General features: G+C 37.3%; 1 protein-coding gene across 2 annotated transcripts in view; it reads right to left on the bottom strand.

Annotated features, from left to right (window-relative positions):
- Positions 1–11,504, bottom strand: part of LOC113232404 (erythroid differentiation-related factor 1) — a 22,602-nt gene extending 11,098 nt beyond the window's left edge. Inside the window, exons 1-9 of one of the 2 annotated variants that reach the window (XM_026467111.1) lie at positions 11,395–11,504; positions 10,602–10,786; positions 9,943–10,051; positions 9,483–9,620; positions 8,992–9,121; positions 7,689–8,396; positions 6,522–6,856; positions 1,576–1,704; positions 339–846 (exon numbers count right to left, since the gene is read on the bottom strand). In XM_026467111.1, the coding sequence (XP_026322896.1) occupies positions 339–846; positions 1,576–1,704; positions 6,522–6,856; positions 7,689–8,396; positions 8,992–9,121; positions 9,483–9,620; positions 9,943–10,051; positions 10,602–10,786; positions 11,395–11,436 (2,284 nt within the window). In that variant the 5' untranslated portion in view covers positions 11,437–11,504. Of the gene's footprint in view, positions 1–338; positions 847–1,575; positions 1,705–6,521; positions 6,857–7,688; positions 8,397–8,952; positions 9,122–9,482; positions 9,621–9,942; positions 10,052–10,601; positions 10,787–11,394 lie in introns of both variants that reach the window. The other variant, XM_026467110.1, reaches the window with a different exon arrangement.
- Positions 11,505–12,336: the final 832 nt, after the last annotated feature.

Here is a 12,336-nt window from a genome sequence, read left to right as displayed (position 1 = left end):
AGAACCTATTGCAATAAAACGGCAATTTCATACTTTAACCCCTAATAGAACACGTATACTATACGACATACATTTTATAAACGGCTTTAATTTTGTTTGTAAAAAAATTAATTCTGAAATAAAGCCAATGTCAGAACCGTATTAGTATGGGAAAAAATTGAATTCAAGCTGAGGTAGTATGGAGTCGTAAAACTCAAAACACTCCCCTGAAAAATCTACGAAAAGTTCCTTGCGCCCTTAGTACATCATAATACCCACGGTATTTGTTGAAACTTTTTAGATCAATTAGGCAAAGGAAGTATGAGGAATATTAAAATCGAAATCACATAGCTACTTACCAACTCTCCCAATAAGACAGCTCGCATCAACAACGCGACTCTTAATAATCATATTACTCAAAAGTTTCTGACATTTACTCGCCATGTCAATATACTTCAAGGAAAATCCAAACTGTTCATTCGCATAACTATATTCAGCCAGAGTCGCATATGCTAAGCATATCTTCTCATAAAGGAGCGTTTTTAAATGCAACTTCCATGCAAAGTTGTCGTCACGATTCGGTTCCTGCCAGGTTGGAAACTTTTTATTTTCTTTTCTAATTAAAATTGCGTTTTTATCTACATATCTTGTGTGTTCAATTAAGTAGTTTTCCGATTCGAGTTTATCTGTTTTTTCTGTGTTTTTCCGTTCTTTTTTTCTGCGCCTGCTTCGTGATACGTGTTCTTTGGATTCTTGCGGTTTTGTTATGGGCTCGTAGTTCATTTTGATTGGTTCGTACGGATTCGCCATTTTAGGGTGTTTCTCTTCTATGATGATTTGCTGTCTCAGCCGTTCACGTTCTTCTTCCTAATAAATTACATGTTATATATATTTTTTTAATTGTACCAAGTAACAGGACAAACAGGTCGTGGGCCAGCAGTTGCAGTGTCACTTAGAACTTTAAATCACCAGCCACCCTGAGACATAAGTTAACAGGTTACATGCGCTTGTAATTTCACCAGCAAATATAACTACTGGTTCTAGACTTCAAAGCAAAATAGAGAATAGACATAAGGTCCCATAAGCACGCATTTTTGGGCATTATTTATTGTAATTCTCGAGTTCTTAGGTTTTCCCAATTGCTACTCATACAAAGTGAATTTTAATTAATGAAATTATCTGGAAGAAGTAAAGGTCCCAAAACGTTGGTTTGTTTGAAAAAAACAAGCATACGCAGTTCAGATCCATAAAATTAGTTTCATTTTCCGATTACATTGTAATGCAGAATTTGACGTTTTCAGATGAATGTTTCAAAACACTTCGAAGACATATAAGCTCGAATTAACATTGGGTTCGTGAGACTTTAGACCAGGGTTTCTTAACCTGTGGTCCATGGACCCCTAAGGGGTCCGTGTAATGACCGCTGGGGGCTAATTAATATTAGGTGATTTTTTTATGTCACTCCTTGTATCTACTCGTATAATGTAGACATTTATCTCCTATTCCGACCATCGTTTTACCAAAATCATTAGGAATCAGCGTGTTTGTTCTGGAACTTAATTAAGTTTCTAGTACCATTATTGTTACAGTACTTACTCTGCACTTGTCATATGTGATGTTATGTAAGGCTTGAAGCCCTCTCAAGGCATGCTGCAAGGCGCGCCCGCAGCGGTCGGGCGGTTCCACGCCAAGACCTTTACCGCGGCGCGATTTGCGTTTTTGATCCTAAATGATATACAAATAATGTTGAATACTTGGAATACAAAGTCACACCCGTCACACGTCCAAACTGTGCTTTTATATTTATTTATGTTAGTCACAAAATCGATAAATGTGTAGTTCATTGTAAAAGTGAATTATGTCCTAGTAATTAAATGTTGATATAATGAGCTGTTAGCAAAAAACTAGTAATGCCATCTACAGGATGTTAGTGAAATTATTTGAGTTATTTTACTTTTATAATGAAAGCTATGACTAAATGTGATACTATTAAGCAAATATGTGTTTTAAAATATGGACATACACTATTTTTATAATGATCGACACAAATATTGCTTACATTTCACTTCGAAAAGGCGACTTCTTACGAAGAAATTAACAACTTTTTCACATGTTTTTGAGGCGCAACATTGTGGCATGCATCGTATATGCGTTAGTAAAATTGTAAAGTTATAAAAAGTGTAACAAAAAGGTACGTAAAGGTGTAACCCCATGAAATTGATATAAAAATAATGATGTGTTTCAAATTAGCCAAACTGTTTACAGTAATCATTTAAGATCAATGTATAATTACTAATATTTTCTATACATGAAAACATCATTCAAATACATAATAATTATGTACTTTAGCATAATTTCAAATAATATTGTAGAAAAAAACTAAATCTGGGTTACACAACTTTCGCTCTGATAATCTCATTTCAGGTAATGATTGTAGTCACATACAATAGCTCAAAAACATTGTTAAAATTGTATAAAGTATTACATGTGGGACGGAAATTAAGATAGTTACACTAAAAATTAACTAGGATGATCCCTGTGACAGTTCATGAAATCTACAAAACATGACCTAGTAATGAGTTAATGACATACACTAATTATACATGTTTCATAAACTATTTTTAAAACATTATTTTTTTAGACAATGTGCAAAGGTTAGCTCATTACATTGCATTTGCTAGAGATGAGGCATATCGACTTTTTTGTATTATTTAATTAATAAATGTATAGTGCGTGTTTTCATTCTTAAAGTATACATTTTAATCACAGGCAATGAATTGACGTGTCAGTGTCATTACTTTTTTTGCATACATTGCATCTGTGACGGTTTGCTAGAAGACGTCGTCGGTTCGAATCTGGCTGGATCGAAGAAATTTTTTCAGTGTTCGATCTTTGTATTGTAACGTTGTAAATTAATAATATTTTATTTGTTTTATTTATTGTAAAGAAAGATGTATTCGAAGGAGTCTCGTGTCCAGCAGTGGAACGTATAGTTAGGGATATCGAGCGAGGAATGCGCGCGAGCCATTTTTTATAGGCGACAACTGGTTCAGTTCCTCGCCCCCCTTGCGGGGTATCAGCCAAGCCACTGTCCCGCTACCGCTTGGACGACGGCGACTCCGAAATCTATCTTAGCGAGAGACGCACGCACATTTCTTTAATAATAGCGTTTTCGTATGCGGTCTCCGCGTGTACTTACATTTATTTTTGTAATTTAAAGTAATTGTTTTTAAACCCACTTGTTTGGTAAGTGTTGAACAGGTATCTTTCTTTTGCCTATTATGCTTTCTAGTAACGCTTATTTAAATTGTAGTCGTACCGGTTTTTTTATTTTGTAATGTTTGTCTATTTTTGTAATTTGAAATGTTTTGTGTAGTTTTGTAATTTCCATGTTAACTCCGTTCTGATTGTGACAATCACGCAACACTGCATACGTAATATGGTGCTTTTCCCACTTCTTTGTTCACTGCCGATGTCACGGTCAGGGGAGCAAACCGTGGACAATTGCTAACTGGACCAATGGGTATTCCAGGGTCCGAGGTTCCCGGTACTTTATTACCGTTCTCCGCTTCGGCTGGCCTGAGCCCAGAGATCGACACCGTACCCCGGACGTCTATTCGGCGGACGGCTGTTAACCCGCACCCCGGACTTCATTTCGGCGAACGGATCCAGTCCTGTTCCGGTTCATCCAACCCCGAACGTTACTTCGGCGGAATAGCCAGGGGAGTACCAGCTGCTGGTCGTAGAAGGGCAAAACGTGAAGTGAATAACCGTTGGGTTTTAAACGAACCGCGGCCAAATAAATTTGTTTACAAAAGGGTACTTCCTTCTTTTATTTAGAACTTCCCCCGTAATAGTATTAATAATTATAACAAAGTAATTGAGTAATTTCACATAAAAAATAATTGAATAACAATTCAATAAAAATTTAAATGATAAATGTTTTTAGAAATTTACTAAAATATCAATTGAAATGACTTTTCAATTACAGTTGTGTAGTTTATGCCTTCAATAAAATACTTCACACAGATACATCATTCAGAATACGTCAGAAAAATAAAACTATAAGAGAGACCTTTTATTTAAAAAATCAAACACACTAAAAATCTATCGACATTGCCTTATCCCTTTGACAAACGTCAAATGAAGAGTCACAGGGATGATCATTTAGTAAGTTGTCATCATCATGTCAGCCGGAAGACGTCCGCCGCTGAACATAGGCCTCCCCCAAAGATTTCCAGACCAGCCGATCGGACGAGACGTGCATTCATCGGTTACCCGCCGCCCTTACCAGGTCATCCGTCCATCTTGTAAGGGGCCGTCCCACTGAACGCCTTCCAGTTGGTGGTCTCCATTCAAGAACCTTTCTGCCCCAACGGCCGTCAGTTCTACGAGCTATGTCGGTGACTGTCGTTCTTTTACGGATCTCCTCATTTCTGATTCGGTCACGTAGAGAAATGCCGAGCATTGTTCGCTCCATAGCTCATTGAGTGACTTTGAGCTTTTTTTATGACGCCCATAGTAAGCGACCACGTCTCAGAGCCGTAGATCATCGCTGGCAACGCGCACTGCTCGAAGACTTTTGTCTTCAAGGACTGCGGTATTGCGGACGAGAAGACGTCCCGGAGCTTCCTGAAAACTGCTCAACCGAGTCGGATTCGACGATTGACCTCTTTCTCGAATTTGGCCCTGCCTAATTGAACGGTTTGGCCAAGGCAGACATATTCGTCAACAACTTCGAGAGTAGAGGTTCCCACTGTTATAGGGGTGGGTACGACATGGACATTCGACATAAGTTTCGTCTTGTCCACGTTCATTTTTAGACCCACCTGCTGGGAAACTCTATTGAGGTTATCAAGCATGGTGCCAAGCTCTTCCAACGATTCTGCCATGACCATGATATCGTCTGCAAATCGAAGGTGAGTGATGTACTCGCCATTGATGTTGATGCGGAGTCCTTTCCAGTTCAATAACATGAAGGCATCTTCCAATGCAGTGGTGAAAAGTTTCGGAGAAATGACGTCTCCGTGTCGCACTCCTCTTTGCAATTGGATAGCCTTGTGCACTGGTCCTGGAGTCGAACCGACATAGTGGCGTTTCTGTAGAAACACTTCAGCATTTAGATATGTTGATAGTCAATGTGGCACCGTTGTAGAGACTGTAGCACCGCCCAAATCTCGATCGAATCAAAGGCTTTCTCATAATCCACAAACGCTAAGCATACTGGCAGGTTATACCCCTCAGTCTTGTGTATATATGTGTGCCGCAGCGTGTGGATGTGGTCTATGGTACTGAAGCCCTTTCGGAAACCGGCTTGTTCGAGGGGCTAGAAGTCATCGAATCTGCCCGCGAGACGGTTCGTGATGACTCGTGAAAACGTAGCTTAGAAGCGAGATGGGCCTGTAATTCTTCAATAGGGTGTTATCTCGTTTTTTGAAGAAGAGTATCACCACGCTTATATTGCACGCTTCTGGCGTAAAATCTTGGAGCAAGACTGAATTAAAGAGCCCCTGAAGGACTCTTATAGTACCGGTGTTCCACCCGCTTTCAGAAGCTCGGATGTAATTCCGTCTTCACACGGTGCCTTGTTCTTTTTTAGATGTTTCAGAGCCATCCTAATCTCGTACAGACTGATGTCCGGGATATCCTCAGTATAGTGTCGGGTGAGCTTGGCTCTAGAATCTTTAGAATCAGCAACAGGTTGAGTAATCGAGGCATATAGCTGACTATAAAACCTATCGATCTCCCCCAGTACATCTGGCTTGGACGTTACTACACTGTCATCCTCCATCTTCAGCTTTGTAAGCTGACTTTGCCCAATAGACATGTCCCTTGCGAACACTTTGGAGGCCTTGTTCCGCTCTATGGTGTCTTTAATATTATTGGTATTAAAGACCCGTATATCATGTCGCATGGACTTCCATACGTGTATATTTAGCTGTCTGTAGGCTTTAGCCTTATCGGAGGACTGCAGCGTCATATCGCGACGATTTGCCATTAGCTTGAGGGTATGATCGGAGTTAGTAAGTTGTAATTTGTTTGAATTCATTTTTTAAAAGCATCACGTGCCTACCGGCGTCGAGATCACCTGCCATCAGTCACATTTATCCTTCTCTTACAAACCACATTGTTCACAAAAAATATTTATTCGCCCTAAGCTTCGTTCATAACTTTAGATTTGCCTTTGATACATAGCGCGTTTATTAAACATTTTAGATACAGGGTTCAATAAAACTTTCTTACTAAAATCAAACTCTGACGTGTATTGGTACACTTGACTGTACTCATGATGATAAATAACTTTAAAAAATCCTAAATAATTTATTTCCCCATACCCACTGGGGAAGGTTGCGGCAACCTACTGAATACAAACAGCGCAAGACCAGTAGTTATGACGACATCCACCCATGGACGTCTTTCGGCAGAAACGATAATACTCAATGTATATGGGTAATCAGAGAGTTACATGGGAAACGAAAATTAGAAACCATGATATCTGGAGCTTTGGTTACACACTAAACAATAACAAAAGAAATTCTTACCGCCCAAGTATCTCGCACTCGTTCACCAATATTTCTCAACGACAGCCCTTGTATTTGAACCGCTAAAGCATGAGCCGTTTTTTCACTACACGATGCTTCGTCCCGTTTACATGTATCACTACAAGTAACGCTATCCTTGTCCGTCTTACTGTCACGCAGGTCGCGGCTACCAGTGCTGTCTTTTTCACTCTTAGCATCGGAGTCTAAAGTTTCTTTATCGGAAGGTAGGCCTTCTTTGTCAGTAGTGCTGTCCTTTTCACTCATATTGCCGTCGGCGTGATCGTCGTCACACGTGTCAGGAAATTCCACGTCTTCCTCGTCTCCTGAGCTTTCATCTGAAAAGATGGTTTTTTTAAAATAAACTAACTGTTTCATGGTACGATACGTTATGCTATTATACTTACTTAATATAGTCTTATCTTTTTTGAAGACGGAGTAAAATGACAGTTCATTGCGCAAAAGTGTTTATTTATTTATTTATTGAAACACTTTATTGTACCCCAAAGTAAATACCATAAGTATTGCCCGCTTGCAAGAAGCTAGTAATTGAAGTCGATAAATATTCTATCGATTATCGACCGAATATTGGTCTTATGGAATAAATAGCCAAAAATAGACCTCGGCCTATCAGTCGTCCAATTACTGAGCGCAGGTTCATTTAAAATGTCGATATTTGTAAGTTCATACATACACTGTTTTTAGGACGACGACGTCTATAAATACAAAGAGACGTATTTTAAAGCTTTCCATTTTAATTCAATTTAAATATACAAATTTGCTCATTTTTGTTAAAATGTATATGAATAAAAATTTATTTCGGTACTATTTAAGTGGCCAACTGTCAAAATAAGAATAAAGATGGCAATAACGCAATTAGTAGTCATTATAACGTCATAACATTCACAATTTAGTAATGTTTCACAAAATTTTATTTTCTTTCACAATCTACCAATAAAACTGTCGACAACAACTACATGACTATTTAAAATTTTATGAAACCTTGCAAGCCCGCAAATGTCATTTTAATCCATTTTCAAAAAAGACAGACTATAGTAAAAAGAATGATAAACACTGTAATGTTTGTTCATTTAAATAAAACAAACAAAATCTGTTATGAGTTTCAAGGGCTTTCTCATGATTTTGAGTTTGCTTATACAAGCATCTAACCTTTAAAATCCGGGCAAGCTGGGTCAGTAGCAGCAGGTACATATAAGTCAGCCAACATATAATGCGATGACGCTACTATCTGCGGATGACGTTCCACCTTTAACAATTTAATTGCATTTTCCAAAAGCTCCTTTACATATTTCGATCTATTCGTCATTCTCATATTTCTTGCGACTCTATATAGCAACATTGCCACTGGTGTCGTAAACGGATTATCCATACTATCTGGACATAATGACGTTAAGTCATATAACTTCACAACATCGTCATGTGGACCCTTAAACAACCAATATGTGTGGCCTGCCTTTGTAGCTTTCGACTTCAGGAAAGAAAGAATGTTCTGAGCAACGTTTCTTATAACTTTTGGTGAGAACTTAGAGTTTTCCATAGTGGGTAACTCTTCTGTTTTCATTGGTTCATATTTCTGGACTATACCATCTAGATGATAACACATTAGCACTTCAGGTACATTGCACATTAAGTTATCTAGCCAGTAATCTATTCCAGTCAGCACATTGATAGGTTCTCTTGCATCTCTAAGGCGAAGTGAGACACATGGCCTATCTTTGTCACCAAAAATGGGTAGATCGCTTCCTATCAGCATTTGTATATCTTCGAATGTCCAGAGAACGTTGCGATTGTAAAGATGCTCTTCGTTTGTTGGCTCTTCGGTTCTTGCCTCTTGCTCAGGGTCTGGGAGAATTGGACCTGGAAAGTAAAGTCAAGGTTAATGAGATACTTTTACGATTTAAAAACATGCACACAAATAATTTTACCATATAGGGTGTTAGTTAAAATTGCAATGATACTCTCGGTATTTACATTTTTAAGTATTAACGACATCAAACAGTGTTAGCAATGAATACACAAAAACAAGTTTTTCGTCTTCATGCAAATCAGTGATCGCGTCGTTGCAAAACGAACGTCGCTACAAAATGAATGAAAATCAAAATTTTTTTGTTGGTGAATCATTTTTTATATTCAGCTAAATTTGATGTATAAGTTTTGTCACCATTTCCAAAAAGACTGTTGCACAAACAACATTTACATTTTGTTTTTAACATATTTTGCTCCTGAATGCTTCCAGTGTCATGAAATTTTTTGTCAGGTTGTAGCTTTAATTGTCAGGCTGTGAATGAAAATGTACTGTGATTGTTAATATGTTGTGGTTTTTTTTTAGAAGAACTCTGTATAGTATGAAACTGCTTTTAGTGCAACAGAAGAGTGTTTTAAAAACATCACATATTTAAAAACTCTCTCTTACCTTCGGAGTGGTACATTTGAACTATATCCCGGGACTCACCGGGGAGGCAGATGGGGAAAGATGGTTCGCACTTGGCCGGCACAGGTTCCGTAACGCTGTGCGATAGGAACTTGTGCGTCAGCTGCAAAGCTGTACTTGGTGTTGGTGCTAGTGTTAGGCTCATGCGTTCCTGGCATGCGGAAACGGCAAAATTGTGAATTACTTGGAAAACCAATATACTTTTGTAGCAAGGCAATATTTAGAATTATGTTTTAAAACATTCGAAATTATAGGTAACAACATAAGTGTATGTCTTTGTTTTCTTTCAAGTAATCGCTGATGATAATCTACCACTACATTTTCATGTAACTTCGTGGTAGTAAGAAAAATGTCGTAAAACTACAAGATCTACTATGGTTATCAATTTTTATCAAACATCTGAAAATAAAATTGTATAAATCATTTTAATAGCATCCAAATACGTTAAAGCCGAAAATTATTTATCATTACCATTCCTGTTCATACAATATATGCAATAGTATAATAAATACCTGTTCTGACATAGTCTTAAGGATTTTTTCATAAAAAAAATCTTTCAACCAGGACCACTCCGACTTCATGAGGCAATCGTAAATGTCAAAGTCGTCCAGCAGCAGAGTGTTCTCAACGCGGTGAACCATCATGCTCACCTGGTATAACAAACATTTTAAAAATAAATAAAATGTTGGTCAATTGCACTTATCCTCATATTATTTACATTCAATATGGATTATTATAAACTTTATCTTATCTTCAGAGTGTAACCGTTTATCAATAAGGGCTAAGCTTACACAGTTATATTTTTGTTACATTTCGCATGTTATAGCACGTACATACAACACTGCACCTCCAATATTATGCAACTCTAATAAATCTCCCTACCCTGCACAACACCCGAAACTCAACCAACGTACCAATATGATTAATCATGTGTTTCCGTGTCTCGCAGATCTTAGGAGCTATGGTACTCACAGTGCCATTGGGCTGGTAGGGAAGCTTGAGCAACTTCTTGATGCACTCAGCGCCGGAGATGACGTCCACGTCACCCACACAGTCGGGAAACATGTGCGCCATCCTGAAGCTGCACACAATACGTCATACCACATAAAGTAGTTTGAAATATTGTAAGAATATAACATTAAATATAATCACTAATTATAAAAAGCTATTATTAACATGTTTTTCTAAAGGAAATCTGCCTTTTTAACTACTGGTTATTCAGAGGCAGATTCCCCTAAGACATATTGATAATGTAATAATAAATAATTAGACAAATAAAATTTATATGAACTTAGATTATGGCAAGTTATTAAAGGATATTTTGGAAGATTGTGATTGGTAGCTAAATAGTTCTTGGCAAAATATACAATATTTTCTATTAGACCCTATATGTGTATACTATTAAGGTACCTAATTTTGCAAAACATCTGATACTGGCAACTTGTCCATGTTTGTTAAGAAGACTACCATATTGCAATTTGGAACATCACTGCTTAAACTTACTAAATATTGATCTTCTATCTAACCCGTTAAAGTATTTTTTAAATTGCAGTATCAAACTAAAGTGGAAAAGAAAAAACGGAAATGCGAAAAGTTATGTGAAACTAGAATAGTTTGGATGCCAGAGATACCTTGAGAGGCCAGATTCGCTGGTAAGTATCTCCTTCAGACCATACGAGTCAATGGCAGCACCCCAGTTGGATGGAGGCAGGTTGAGGTCTGTGTTGCACTGCAGCCGAGAATACCCAACAGGACTTTGGAACGCAGTATATTTGACCACAGCCGTTGATTTAATGGCAGGTGACGGGCTGCGATCCTAAATATGCAAAAAATATTGCGTAATTACTCTCCTAAGATCAATCAAAATCATCCTCCTGAAAAAGACAGCATCCCTGACGCGCAGTGTGTGGGACAGCCTCAACAGCATCCTACAAATTTTCTAGATACTCTACAGTCACATGGAATATGTAGTGCTAAATTTGAAAGTGATATTTTCATTTGGCGTTTACGTAGTCATAGGAATAATATTATTTGGGCTTGTATCACTTCAAATATTATGTAGGTACATTTTGAGGTACATGAGGCCTCAGGAGGCAAAATAATTAATCATGATTGTAAATATCATTTATTTATCTACTTTTTAATGATAAAACAAATAGATAAATCTCACATGTCAATTATTCCACTATAATAATTTAATTAACCTTCCTAAAGTTAATTTTAAAAAACCCACATGGGATTTTTTACTATTTGACGGAATTTTATAAATTAAAAAGAGTTTATCGAATTAAATTAATTAAATGTATTAATTTGAGGTTCACCACGGATAAATCACAATGAGTACTAAAAAATAAATAAAAAATGACACGATATAATAGTAAACAAAATTATATATTATGCAAAACGAAATTATAACCAATATACCTTAGGTCGCTTGTTTTCGTTTTCATTTTCTTTATCTTCCATTATTTCTTTAAACGGAATATTCGGATAGCGTTACTTCAAAATTTTTTTTAAATAAATTCCAGGATGTCTTTTGATAATAAATTTTACAATCGGCCTTGACCACCAAAACTACCCAAATCTTTAGCACAAATTACAAAGATTTATTAGGATAGGATAATAAATTTGGCACAAATGCTTTCTAGTTGCACAAATTTCAGCTGTTTGAAGGTGTCACTTGAAATTTGACTTTTGCTGCGAACGTCTACATTCACGTAAACAGAAGTTGGCAGTGAAATTATGTGGAATGTGATTTGTATGGGAATGTGGAATGAATTGTGATTGTGAAAAGTTTTTCGCACAGACTATTAAGAGATTAATAAGGTAGTTTGCCACTGGCGAGGCGTCACGAGACGAGACGAGGATAAACGATGAATTTGCCACTGAAGTAACATATCCCGTAAATTATTATTGTATATGTTAACGGAAAAAGAACCAGATGAAAACAACTGGTTTTTAAATCTCAAATCGTACGTATCCCACAATCTCGCGATTGATATTCTCAAATATAGTGTATGATCTATGATTGATATTAAAGCCACCCACAAGTAGTGCGTGTGATGGCAAGCTACACGCCTGTCCATAACAGTTACAGTGCACTCAGAGCTTTAAAGAAGAAACAAATCGTGTTTCCGTTCCGTTAACGATAAGGTTCAATATTAAATCAACAAACAGTTCATTCCATTTCAGTTCATCCACGTCAATCCAACCAATTTACACCGAGACGGGCTAGAAGAGAATTGAAATTTTGTCATACAAATTTCAATCCATGTCTCGCCTCGTCTCGTTTTGTCTCGCCTCGCCTCTACTCGTCTCGCTTCGCCGGTGGAAAACCACCTTTAGATGGTTTTTCGTGAAGATCAA

Source organism: Hyposmocoma kahamanoa, unplaced genomic scaffold (genome assembly GCF_003589595.1).
Source record: "Hyposmocoma kahamanoa isolate Upper Pololo Valley unplaced genomic scaffold, ASM358959v1 76, whole genome shotgun sequence".
NCBI lineage: Eukaryota > Metazoa > Arthropoda > Insecta > Lepidoptera > Cosmopterigidae > Hyposmocoma > Hyposmocoma kahamanoa.
The sequence above is the reverse complement of the archived record's forward strand: the minus strand, read 5'-3'. Positions and strand labels throughout refer to the sequence as shown.